The sequence below is a fragment of the Ptychodera flava genome, unplaced genomic scaffold (genome assembly GCF_041260155.1).
Source record: "Ptychodera flava strain L36383 unplaced genomic scaffold, AS_Pfla_20210202 Scaffold_28__1_contigs__length_4768798_pilon, whole genome shotgun sequence".
NCBI classification, from domain to species: domain Eukaryota; kingdom Metazoa; phylum Hemichordata; class Enteropneusta; family Ptychoderidae; genus Ptychodera; species Ptychodera flava.
Window position 1 is genome coordinate 856,246 of NW_027248350.1, and position 14,446 is coordinate 870,691.

Here is a 14,446-nt window from a genome sequence, read left to right on the forward strand (position 1 = left end):
GTTGTTGTTGTTGTTGTCATCGTCGTCGTCGTCGTTTAGTGCTAGGTGGGCGGAAGTGGCGTGTGTGCCAAAAACGGACGAAATTTTGAGCTTCAGGGATTGGGGGATGAGTTTGACCACGGATGTAAAATAGTGAGTTTACATCCATGGTTTGACCATTTTCAAAATTCCTTTCACATTTTAAGAATTTAAGTAGATGTGTTTGAACCAAATTGACATTGTAAGATTTTACTCAATTGTTTACGATCACTTATGTTGTCTCCTATAGGTATGTTTTGAGAGGAAGGTTTTACCATCTCTACTACCTCCATGGTCCATGGAAGGGATTAAGCGATCGCTTCACACTTTGAACAATACCCTTTTCTAGTCTGTCTTGTTTTTTTGTCTGTGATGTCAGATTTGTACATTACTTACACAGTTTTGCATTAGCTGCAATAGTAGTAGTAGTATTTATTTATTATTGTGACCTGCAACTCTCAGGTTGCCCAGCCCTATGGACTTATAAGTCACCATTTACATCTTAACAAGTACAATAACAGAAAGTGAGGAATTGATAGTTGATCTATACAAATGAATCGTATCAAAATTAAACATACAAAATCTCCTTCCTTCTATAAAACGCCTTTTCAACAAAATTTGCAAGCTGTCTTACTGGACCAGAAAAAAGATATTCCAGCTTCTCTTCATTTTGCATCCCTTGAATAGTCGTCAATATTTGACCAAGATGTTGTTGACGTATTTCATCGTAATAAACAGCAGTTTACAATACATGCCTTTGCTATTTAAATTTTATGTCCAAAGATAGCTAATCTACGAAGTGCTGTACTCTTGATCCCTCTGTGTTCCTCTCCCTCAAACTGTCATAATAGAAGCAGAGAAGGAAGAAAATGTATCTCAAGAAAACTCTTTAGAGAATAATATCTTGCTTTTAAACCGGTTATTGAATCCTGTCACTGTTTTTGCACTCAATATATGTTGGAAGACATTTTGGTGACAAAAATGTCTCCCCATCACCTTTATCAAAATTAAGTTCATGGCCATGCTTTCTGTGATTAGGCCAACGTGGAATATCTTCCGATTTTAAATCATTCAATTGCTTCGTTCCTTAAGATTCTTGTTGAATGAAAACGACTGAATAAAGAAGTTTTGCATTTGTCGGTGAGAGTAAGCTGTCCGAGTCGACTGTTTTTCAGTCTTACCTGGACTTAAATTCTTCTCCAGCAATTTCCTTTACAATATGATTTGTTTTGACAACACTCTTTGTAAGACATAATCTTTAAGATCGATGATATCATAGTCTTCTCCGTAAATGTGTGTTAGTCCTAATTCATTACCATTTGTGTGGAAAAGAACTGAATGTTGGAAATTCTGACATATGTTTATTTGAATCTCTTTTTTCGTGGCAAATTTTCCAACCGTTCAAGCAAGGCATCTCTGCATCATTAAATATGTCGTTAAGTATATTCCTCTTAACATTTTCTTATAAAACAGGATCGGATATTCTCCATATTATTGTTGTGGCAAAGAAGTTCATGATAACTGAGAAGGTTGTGATCTGACATGATGTTGGACAAGTCAGTCTTTGGATTCCTAGTGACTTTATTCCAATTTATCAACACCGTACACCATTTGCTCTTGGTTACTGTTGACTTTCAAATTAATATGGAGATAGTGCGGCTCATGGACCGTTATCATAGAATTTCTCGATGAAATACTTAGATAGGAACGTCCATTATTGCGTTCCTTGTCCTGAGTCATATATTGCAAGAAAGTTGAATTCAGTCAGCTACTTTATTAACGTTTCTTTCAATGTCAGCGGGATGAAATCACTGGTGGATTTTCAAGGAATCCTCTTTTTAATCATCTCCCAAAAGCTTTCACTCGGTTCTAGCCTGATGGCAATTAGAGGTTTATCAGCGATTTTGCATATAAAATATGAATTTTTATGCAGAAAATATTACCATAATTTTCCCGACCTGTTATATAACCTCACAGAAATGTCTTAAAGGGATATAGTCGTCGGAACTGCGCTCAAAGGTCGTATGGGACCCATACGACCCATGGTAACAATGTATCCAAGGCGCAATGGTGATTAACGACAGTTAAAACATGTCTGTCAAAATCTATCATCGTATAATTTAAATGTTGCAGCTCTGATGATGAGGTGCATCTTGATATCGTGCGCGAAATATATTGTTTGTAAACAAGAAACTCGCACAGGCGCAGTTCCGACGACTATATCCCTTTAACGACTTTCACGACTACTTTTCCCCACCAGTAATTAACGATCACTTTAGCCAGAATGTTCGTTGTTTCTTGTTTTTTGCCAGGGCAACGGCGAAATATTGCGTACGATAGTGTGTAATGGGCCACCACTGTGACAGTTTTTACAGTACGGAAATTCAATCATTTAACAATTATTAAGAATTCTAATCAATAGAACGAAATACCTTCCAAAAAGCAAGCAGGAAACACCCATTGTTGGACCCTGCTTGAAATCTCCTTGATCTATTAGCAACAATTTTTGAACTTATACTTCTGTTTACTGAACGTCCACCTTGCAAGAATGCACCATTGGTGGCGCTCTACAGCACTACACTGACAAACCAGCGACGATCAACAAAGATCTTTGTTGTTCAGGGATAGATCGATTTTGAGGAAAATGATGTTTCAAGCCAAATTTACTCCAACTAAAGTTTCGTGCTAGCCTTCTCAACAGTCTAGGACTGTCTGAGACCAATGAAATTTAAGTTGAATCCATCGGGCAGGCGTTATCCACAAGTCTCGTTGACCTTCTATGTTCAAACGAGCTTTGACAATTATTTGATTACGGTAATATGGAATATATTGCAACGGTTTTGAAGAAAGTAATGCTCTTTGCCTCATAAATTCAAAGGGGAAATTTCAGCTTGATCTACTCTCACCGTTAAACTTGAGCACCAAAAGCATAAAGATGATTAACAGTACAGGGAACCAACTGTCTGAGTTTTCCTATATCTATCTTATAGGAAAGTATCCACTCCTACCCAATAGAAATGTTTTAACCTTACATATCGGCGACGGCATTGTCACGTGGCAGGTATGACATGCTAGTGAATAAGAAGACATTTATAGACTCGCGTTTTCTTGAAGTTGCTACTGATAATGTGAAAAGACAAGCGTTTTACAATATGCTTTGAATAAATCGAATCTCGAAATTTGGTGTAGAACAGGAAATTTTATGTCAATTTACATCTTAATGTTGACCTTGACCTGGCGTCACAAATCGGGCGGCTGTGTCAAACATAATAAGCTTTACATTAAATGAACGTTTCAGTCAGGCATATTTACTTACAAACGAGTTACTTTGCTTTGTTTCTGAAACACTGACGGTATATGGTCACCAGCCCCCCTCCCATCCCAAAGACCTGTTATGGAGTTGCGTGTGCCAGAGTAGACAAAGTGTCAGGGTAACTACTTTACGGCTAAATGTGTTCCTTATTCAGAATAAAATAATTAATTGATGGGGTTTATAAACACGTAATTGATTTGCAGTTCTCTACAGCCCTGTCTCTTCTTATTTTCTTTTTTTCACTTTTCGGGGATCAAGAAGCGCCTTTATGTAACTACCATCGACTGACAGCTGTTCTAGAGTTTGTCTTGAATAGTTTACATCACCGAGAACTTTGTTTTTTCCAGTCACATTGAAGAGCTCACAATGAGACAAATTGAAATCCCACGTAGAGTTTATACAGTCAAAGTCTCTCTAAATTTGATGACTTTCCCGGACTTTTTTCTGCAGCTTTCCTAGAGTATTTGTGGTCATATTTCCATTTTGTACGAGTATATGCATGACAACGTTTTGCTTCAAACAAATAATTTAAGGTAACCAATCTAAATGTTTACACGATTAATTTTGAAGGAAAGAACTGCAATTTCCAAGGAGTGTTTTAAAAATGGAGGACTTACCAGAGGCATAGAAACCAATACACAAAAAACACATGATGCTTAAATTTCATTAAATTTATTTATTTAAACTTCATTCCTTCCTTACATGTAGTGTTTTTCAATGTATATAGTTCCCAACTTCTCTGCTCCTTCCTATGATGAAGCAGCTATCTTTGACATCCTCCCCTCATTAATTTCACATCAACCCCCACAGGTGATATGTTGTTCCTTTATTTTCTGTTTATTATTCCTACTGAGTCCGGTTGGATGTTCCCCATTGAATCTTTGTGAACCCCCACAAGTGATGGTTTTGTTTCTAACTTCTACTCAGTCTAGTTGGATGAACTGCAGCTCCTTGCAAGATATGCACAAGTACTGTTTTGCCTGAGATCTTCAAGATGTGGCCAACAAAGTTCATCATACAACATGCCAATCCAGCCTCCCTGCTTAAAATTTCATCAGTCATGACTGCTTTAACCTAAAATAGAAGCAAAAAAGACCTTGCATTATTGGTACCGTTAAACTGAATTTACTTATTAAGTAGATAAAAGTCTAGAGAATGTTTATGGCAAGCTGCAGTCATCACAAAATAGCAGACATGTCAATAATGAAGTCCTGAGGTACAGATCAAATCGTTATTTCAAACCTGTGAGATGCATCAGCTTAGTCCGCAAAGCTTGAGTTATAGAAGATAGGTATGTAGTAGGTCAGCGTAATTAAATACAACTGTTTGTCATATTCATATTTGTTGATGTTAGTTCATTTTGTGGTTTCTGATTTTATTGCTGTGGTTGAAGCGTGGTTGAAGCAAAGAAGATCAACAAATATGAATATGACCAGCAACCACAGCCATAAAATCAGAAACCACAAAATGAACTAACATCAACTCATTTTAGTACTTATTTATGGTACCTTTTATATTTGTTTATACCATGGGCATTTTTTTTCTAATCTTCATTTTTCATAACAAAATACCAGCACAGAGAAAGAAAATACAGTATTTTTTTTCAAATTATGCAACATTTTGGTTACAAAATAAAAACCGAAGTCTACAAGGAGTAATGACTTGTTTAAAGCAACTAACCAGGAGTTTCCTTCTTCTTTAAGCATCTGCCAGAGTCCTTTTTCCAAGGAGTTTCCTGTTTAACAAGTGGAATTTACATAATTTAAAAATTAAAATAGATGACTGTTTTGACTGTAAACTTAATATGTTTTTTAATCTCCATGTGAAAATAATTTGCAAAACCGAGACTATTTGAAGTCACTCACTATCTCATATTGCATACCGGTAGTTTGGCAGTGTTTACTGCAAAACAACAAAATCTGAATGTCAATTCATCATGATATTGCTGAGGAACAGCAACAATGACCAGAAAACTTCAAATGAATGATACAGTTCTATTTCAATATGGTATAGTGATAATCTGCCTTGGAGAAATAATGTAGCCTTTCCCGACCAAATTCTTGGAAATAATCGTATGCATTTACTTAAAAGACAATTACCTTGCTTAGGTCCTTCTTTCAATCTTAACTTGAGTTGTGAAGCTTCTTTGGCTCAAACCTGTGAAATGAAGAAAGATTATATTAATCCTTTTCCTGCCAGACAGTATCACTTCCCCATCAGCCAAGTCAGTAAAAAGCAGTATTCAGCCAAAACATGATGTATTTTCACACCCACTTGGCTTGGACTGTTATAGCATCTTTTGTCCAAAAATCAAGTTTACAATATTTATGTTTTCAACAGCTTACAAATGTACAGTATTATGTTAAAATACACCATATGGAATTTGTTGTGTTTCATTAATTTAACCATCTTGACCTGGTGGTGAAATATGAACTTGGCAGGAAAAGGGATAATGTTACTCATAAATACCAGTGCTGTGGACATACAGCTCATTGTGTGCATGGAAATTTTCAGGATTTAGCAATGTAGCATCTGCAGAACACAAACAATGCCTGAAAGATATCATGAAGTCTTGAGTTTTAACTTCAAAAATTTCATAAAAGACCTGGTATCATCTACTGTTATATTCTCATTTCACAACAAACAGTGTGTGTGAGCTACAGCGTATGTGCAGGAAATAGATTGACTACGTCATTGTAGTCACGACTTTTGAAAATATTTTGGCTTTCTGGCATTCAATTAGAATTAACAAATGTGAATGATTTTAAAAGGTGACAGGCTTTGAAGTGTATATGCATCCAAAACAAGTTCTACGTATTTTGATGATTCAACAAAAGAATTGCTGATGTGACTTTGATACCTATTTAATCTGACACCAAATCTTGACAATCAGATGACACTTACGTTGAATCACAATTATGCATCCCATAATCACAGTTTAAGCAATGTCTTACCCTTGTCTTCCTTTGATGCCACTCGTATGAGGTGTACTCTGTGACTCCTGTGTAGTCATTTGGCTAAGGGGTATTTTCTGTGACTCCCCTCTCGTTCTTTGGCTCTGTGGAAAATGGAGATGCATAAAGATTTTTCAGAATGAAATGTCTTGTACATCATGTCAAAATATAGAGTATCAAATTTTTAGGGAAGCATACAAATTGATGATGAACAAGTCATTGCCAATGACATAGTCCCTGTAATACATTGAAAGTGCATAAATGCAATCCCATTTCCATGACTGTCCATCCTGGTACTTCTGTTGGCATGTTGTCTGAAATGAACATTTTTGTGCAAGGAATGTGTAAAATCATGTATTTTGATGGGTTTTGAACCTGGATCTGCCGTAACATGGACGTCCACCATCATAACCACTTGGTCAAGTTCACTTGCACAAAAGCTTTGTTTGAAAAATGAGATATACGGGTAAAACTTCAGAATTTTAATTAAGTGCAAACTGCAGCCTGTGTCCATTAACACTGCAGTGTCATGCTTGCCATGACACTTAACTAAAATTCTGCAGTCCTGTAATTTTCAGCCCCGGCTAAAAAATTACTCAGAAATGTGTTAAATTAGGTTATGCATTGCATTGTATTGACGGTGTTGAAGGTGTTAATATTTAAGTTGTCACTGGCAAGAGCTGTAAAATAAAATTTTCATCCTTCTCCGGATTCTGCATTTACCTGGATAAGTCAAGACAATGGCATTAAGGAAACAGAATTCCGGATGGTCTAAGTTGATCTCCTTGATTCTAATGACGTAATCTAGTGTTGATTGGATGAGTTCGTGACCCCAGCCGATCTTGATGGACTGCTCCGTCGTCAATTTCACGTCGGCGCCAAACTTGACGCACCCTGTAGTGTTCCTTGATCTGCAAATTAAATGTAAGTATGCGATGTGAAAACAGCCAATGATCAGGAAAACACGCATAGGTCTAAAAATAATTGGCATTTTTGAATTTTGCAAAAATTTATGTGGACAGGGGTGGGGGGTGCAAAAATGTACCAGGGTTTTAAGGTTAGGGGAGTCTTGCAGTTTGAGGTCTGGGAAAGCAGGATTGATTGGTTGAAGACCAATGCATAAGAGGGCTATTCCACTGGTCTCAAAGATCTGTGTAATATTGCATGAGTATGAGAAAGAATAGCCATATGCAGGACTGGCTAATTTGACGTCAGGGCTGCTGTGCTCTCACTGACATTAGTGCCACAAAGCTCACTAAGTATAACATAAAATGGATCTGCTAAAAACTGGGATGGATTACACGCGACAAAATTCCACAAAGGCACATGTTGACACAAATGAATAATTGCCTTTGTCAAAAAAACTTTATGATGCTCACAAATCCTTGGTCAATAGTTCTTTTACCGGCTCCATGACGCAGTGTACGGTACACTAGGGTATAAAACGTGTAGGTTACGCAGAGAACATTTTACACATAGGGTACACACAGGGTACGTTACTCATAGAACTCTATGGCAGATTACACCCTGACCTATATTTTCTTCGTTGATGGTTAGATTATACACGAGGCATTATTTGGCATTGCAAATTTGTGTCATTCTTCTATAACAATCCGTTGTACAAAATTGATCAGTATGTTTTCGTTGTTTTGAGTGTATGTACAGTGTTTGATATAACCACTAAATGCATTGTAGGATAATCGGGAAGAGGTCTATTTACTGTTCAAGTTTGCAAAAAACAGTTGTGTCAAGTTTCTAGGGCTGAGAAGAGTACATTTGCAGGTAATACGAAGCAAAAAAACAGGAGTATCAAATAAATGACAAAATGACGGAAAACTATCCATTTCTCAAGGATCACAAATTCTCCAATGGGTACACCAAATATGTGAGACAGTGCCTCTACACTCAAGAGAGCTAACGGAAGCACCTAAGTTGTATGTGATATGCAATTCTGTAAAGTCGCCCTCTAAAATTATACAATTACTTGACAAATATAACTTTTGCCAAAGAAAGTGACTTTATGTAGAGATTACTGTGGCATTGTGCCACAAATAGAGGGAAGTGCTGGTTTCCTTTTTTGGGATTTCTGATTGTGATGAAACTAGTCTTTTTTTTTTTTTTTTTTATTTTATTACTCATCCAACAGGCAAACCTCATTACAGGATGAGGTATCCATAACCCAGTACCCAATGGAGCAATGAGGAGTAAAGTGCCTTGCTCAAGGACACAACACCGTGCTGGAGTCTTGAACTCACCGTCCTTCGACAGTGAGTCCCTTACTCTGGACCTACCGAGTCTCGAACTCAGCATCCTCCGATAGTGAGTCCTGTACCCTAACCACTGTCCCACGGTGCTTAATTTTGTTAATTTTTAAACAAACATGAAGTGATGTATCTCCCAACAACGTTTTTTTGATAACAAATAAGTGTAAAACATGGGCACTACTAGTTGATGTTTAAGAATACCGTAAGTAGCATTGCAATGTGTCTGTAATAATTGTGACAGGCTGTGCTAAGATTCAACACTGTCTTAGGGGTATGTTTGTATTTATTAACCATCACAAGCACCCTCAGATGAGCATTGACTTCAACAATGAGGGCGGCTGGAACCAGCGTTCTTCCCGTATGCGGTATTGAATAGCGTTGGCGGGTGGGAATATCAGAGCATTGAAAGGTGTTCATACCTGTATGCAAGTCTCAGGACGTTCAATTCCATAAAGGATGCCTTCAGCAGTGCCATCTGATCCTCCAGGAGCAGATCACGGAATCCCGGAACTTGCCGGGCCCATTTGATGATCAGCTGCAATTCCTTGTAACCATACTGCATCAGATCATCAATGCCAAGGTAACTCATGTCCTTCAAGCCTGCCAGGAGGGAAAATGTGAAACATTTAAATCTATCTCACCCCTACTTCTCAGTGTAGAGGTCCAACCTTACCATGGAAAACAACAAGATTGGGTCCAACCATAGTGGTTAAAGAGGTAGGGTTATGTCTAAGACTTTCCCTTTGCAAATTATTGACATATTTAACCTTCTCACCCCTGATAGAGTAATCTGAGGAATGGCGGCCATTTTGAATTTCAAATATAGCAAAATGTTGGGTAATTTGTTTCGCTAGTTCCAAACTCTCCATGGTGACCCCAATTTTATTGTTGATTTGGTATGAGAATGGTTGAAAGTTTCATTCAGGAAAGTTTGAGCAAAAGTTTAAGTCTTTCACTTTAAAGGTGCATGGTACCTTTAGGTAGAATAATGCACAGGCACTTATACCAGTATACCGGTACTACAGCACAGGTAAGAATACTACCAGTCTACCAGAGCTGTATAGTAATGGGATGGAGTGTTACCGGTTGCCATGGTATGATATACACCTGGTATAGTGAGGTAAGGCCTAGCAGAATGGTATTGTACTAAGGTAAGGTATAAAACTGTTCAACTGTACTCACAGTCTGATGTTGGTATGATGTCAGGCCTGGCAGCTATTAGGTTCTCAGCCAGTTTTTCATATTCGGCGTTATGCTCAGGTATCGCAAACGGCGTGTTCTCACTGACTTTGCTCTCGGCCCACTGTGTGCCCTCCTCCTCAAAAGACGGTATTGTGTTTTTCAACGGCTCAGCTGGTAAATCAACGTTTCTGTTTTCGTTTCTGTTTGACGATGGCCGAGTCGTGGCGTCTGTGTCGTTGTCTGTCTTTAACCGTTTCGCTTTTTGTTTCCCTCCCGGTGTGCGGTCCTCCCTGACGGCTGTAAAAAAATTGCAGAAATTGTAGAATAATTGGCATCGGGCAAAATTAATAATAATCTTTATTCCAAAGCACTATAGGCCACCGGCCCTTAGTACAATAATAACCAATTACACAGAAAAACTAGTGAGGTCAGGGGTTCACCTTAAAAGAACAAAACGGTGAACTTTGAACTTAACATCATGCAATATCATACAAAAAGTACCAACAAGAAATTTAGACACATTCCTATTCATTCATAGAGAAGCCCTCTTTTGAAAAGCATAAAACAGATATCGAGCACAGTTTCTGATGATGTCTGGCTTTGTGTTATTCATGAGTGCAATAAATTTATACTGTGACAAAGGTTGTTGCGTGTAAAAACTAGGAATGTACTGAGTTCTAAGGTCATTATACAGTGGACAACAAAAAGAAAATGGAATTCGTCTTCAACAGCATCAAGACATACTGGACATTTTCTCTCATTGAACTGTAAACCAAGGTGTCTACCCTTCTCTACCATCAACGGGTGAGCGGAAACTCTAAATTTGAACAGTGTCAAGCGGAAAATGGATTTCATTTCAATCTTAAGATATTGTTCAGCAACTAAACTTGTTTTAAATAATTTATAATTACTCAATTTAGTATACGAATTTATTTCGTCACTCCAATTTTGGAAGTCAATATCGAAGCAACGTTGACGAAAGCTATTGACAAATAAAAGTTCATTTCCAACCCCTTGATTATACCATGCTTCAGCAAACCCGTATGAAAATAGAATTGCTTTCACATGCTTTACCCAACACTCCTTATTTGAATCAGCTAATTTACATTGGAGATGGTAGCAATGAAAAACATAACGATTTGTGTTCATCTTTAAAATTCTTAACCAGTATTTGATAACTCTAGTTAAACGGATAGCTCTCAAAGTTGAACGACCCATTTCTCCTCTTATCGAAGCATGAATATATGATGACTGTGATGAAAGCAAAAATTTACAAAACTTAATGTGAACATTTTCTATTGCTGGCGCTTCAATATAACCCCATATCTCACAACCGTAATGTAGAATTGGTAGAATTTTTGTATCAAATAACTTAAAACATAAATTTAAGGGTACATGACCTAATTTCTTTACATTTATCATCAGAGCATGGAGAGCTTTTGTTGCCTGATCGGCTAGCTGTTCCACAGCTCTTGACCAAATACCTCTTGATGAGAGCTTTAAAACCAAGATATACATAGTATGGAACGGTTTCAACGACACAACTTCCATAAAACCATTTTTCGTAACTTCTAAGTATACCACCGTTCCTGAAAACTACAACTTTGGTCTTACTTAGATTAACCCTTAATTTATATTTATCACAATAAGACTTTAATTTTGAGAGTAGTCTCTGTAATCCAATAGCGTTATAAGATAGTAAAACAAGATCATCGGCAAATAATAAATAGAAAAGTTTGACAAGACCAATTGAACACCCAACGTCATCACCCAAAATATGATCTGCACGGAGTTCATTATGTAAATCATTGATGAAGAAAGAAACAGAAAAGGAGACAGGATGCAACCTTGTTTCACACCGACAGGACAATCGAAAAAATCTGTTAAACCAGAGGGGGTTAAAACGCTTGCCTTCACTTCTTGATACATAGAATGTAGTATACGATACATGTTCCCTGTAATACCGGCATTGCCAAGTTTGAAAAACATTGCTATTCTATTTACTCTGTCAAACGCTTTTTCAAAATCTACAAAAGCACAATAAAAACGCCCCCTCTTAGTTGTTAAATATTTTTGTATGAGTGTGTTAATTATAAAAATGTTGTCTATTGTACAGTACCCAGCTCTGAAACCTGCTTGTTCTTCCCTTGTATATTGACATGTCGCATCCCATTTACAAAGCCTATTGTACAACATTCTAGCAAAAATTTTGCCTGTTACAGAGAGTAAAGAAATACCACGATAATTACAAGCTGAATCACGTGCCCCCTTTTTGAATATTGGAAAAATAATGCCTTCCCTCCAAGCCCTCGGAAATTTTCCTGAACTGAAAATGCCATTGAAAAGAATACAAAGTAAATTACACAATTCATCACAACAACACTTAAAAAACTCTGGTGGAACACCATCAGAACCGGGTGACTTTCCTGACTTCAAACTTTTAATACTTTTCATCACCTCCTCAATGGTAAACGGTGAATTTAAAATATCATTATACTGGTCCATTGAAACTGATCCAAAATTACCCCGGTTAAAATTGTCAACAGTGATATCAAAATGGTCCCACAATTCAGTATACTCTGAATTTTCATAAAGGTCATTGGGTGGATTAAACAAAGATTTGAAGTATTCCAACCATTCAGATGAATTAATTGATTTAGGAATGGATACTCTAGATGTACGCATAAAACTCCAGAATTTTTTACTATCTTGTTTTGGGCTGCATTCACAAAATCTGTAATTCTCTTTTGTCTAAAACTTTCCTTTTTCTTTAATAACACTTGTTTATACTCTTTCTTTTGTATCTTTAATTGATGAGGTCCTGTGCAAGTCTGGTATGCCGAAATTTCCTCAGAGAAGTTTGCAGCTTTGCTCGTTCTAATTTACATTCGTTATCAAACCAACCATTCTGATTTTATTGTGTGAAGTGTTACCTGACTGCAACCTTGGCGGTAATAGTGCATAGAAAAGGTCATTGAACTTTGTTACCGCCCCATCTATATTTGTATGATCTAGATCGAGATAAATTTCTCGAAATTGAAAATCATAATGACCAGACAGAAAATTTGTCTTGAAAGTAGTGCCCATTTCATCTGTAAATGTGTATCTCGAATATTGTTGCATTTTCTGTTGTTCATCATCAGCACTTCCGCCATTGTCTGTGTGTACCTTTGTTTTTAGTACTGCCTCTAGTGGCATATGGTCGGATTCTATTCTGCAACCAACATTCGGGCAAATAGATGACAGTGAGTTTGATTTGTTCTAGTCATGATTTTGTTGGGGTAGAACCTGAGGATTCTTGCCTCAAGGGGACACTTCTTGAAACAAACACGAGCAATGTACCATAGAAATTACCACAGCACATCTTGCCATTTTGATGTCTGGAATGTCAATGGGTTTACTGTGAAGTGATAAAAGTATCAATGACTTCGCGTAGAGCCAAAAGCCACATGGGATAATTTCTGTTGTATGGATATTTTGTCTACTTGGACAGGCAGCAAGTACAGCAGTTAATGCATATCACAAGTCACCCAGTATCTTTCATCGACTACATAACATCAAAGTTTTCAAAGTGTACCACTGTACCGTCTGGACCTACATACAGGGACGTAAATGTGATGAATTTTGCTGCCAAAAAAATCACACATAGTGACAAGCAGTAAATTTTTTATTGACACAGTCATAACGGACACTGCTGACTGCAGAGTTGTGCATTTATAAACGCTTGTAACTGCATGCTTCCTGATTTTCAGTTTGTTGTTGTTGTTGGCGATACTATCAGCTGTAAGAGTGGTATGGTGATGGCTCTCTAACTTAGAGGTGTGTATCAACCCTGTCGGATAAATCTCAATATTCTTGACTCACTATTCATGTCATCTAACATAGAACATAAGGAGATTGCTAAAACAGCAAAACTCTGACCCCCTGACTTCTTTCCGTGAGACCAAAATGTGCGACTCATTTCCATGCCAGAAGAGGTAGGCATACAGAACCATTACAGTGTCTGTGTTAAGGTTGGGGAACATTCAAATTTGGTAAATGATTTGGGAAGCCCGGTAACATTGCCGTTGTCCCCCTCACTTGATTGCATTGATAAACCAAGGGGAACCCTGGTAAAATGACTGGGGAACCCGGTAACATTTACCGGGTACCGCCTTAAAAAACACACTGCATTTTTTGTGACATATGCAGTCTGTGACATGATCATGTGTACAGCCAACCTTTAGCTCCATCAATACACTGTACACTTTTTGTTATTCATGTGTGTCCTGTTATGCAGCCAGTGCATGTAGCTGTGTTTTCTAAGATTTTTTCATTATTTTTGTTTTGAATGTCAATTCCAAATTCTAGTTCTATTCCCCACAGTATGTTGAAACACCTATTACAGTATTCAGCTTTTAACACAATGTGTAAAATACACTGTCCAGTGTTCTCCACGGCGCCTTTTAAGTGGGCGGTGCGCCCACTTTAATTTCACGGCCGCCCAGATAAAATCTACGCCGCCCAGTTTAATTTTCGGCCGCCCATGCTCTTGAAACCCACCGTCAGCCTTTGTTCTGGGTCGGCGGGTTTGGTTCACGGCAATGTTTTTATGCCGTGCTTTTGTTTGTTTCTGTATTTAATTTCAATAAGGTGTTAATTTAAATCAATAAGGCACATTTTGCTGTTGTTGTATGTGTGAATTTGTCATTTTAATACCTCGTCAAGATATGTCA

At 37.5% G+C, this 14,446-nt stretch overlaps 1 protein-coding gene across 2 annotated transcripts in view; it reads right to left on the bottom strand.

The window, feature by feature from the left end:
* LOC139127005 (estrogen-related receptor gamma-like) overlaps window positions 1-14,446 on the bottom strand; it is a 303,315-nt gene that overhangs the window by 276,011 nt on the left and 12,858 nt on the right. Inside the window, exons 2-4 of one of the 2 annotated variants that reach the window (XM_070692936.1) lie at window positions 9,732-10,028; window positions 8,969-9,149; window positions 7,009-7,196 (exon numbers count right to left, since the gene is read on the bottom strand). The exons of the other annotated variant lie outside the window; for it this stretch is intronic. Of the exons in view, the coding sequence (XP_070549037.1) occupies window positions 7,009-7,196; window positions 8,969-9,149; window positions 9,732-10,028 (666 nt within the window). The remainder of the gene's footprint in view (window positions 1-7,008; window positions 7,197-8,968; window positions 9,150-9,731; window positions 10,029-14,446) is intronic. 2 annotated transcript variants of the gene reach the window in all.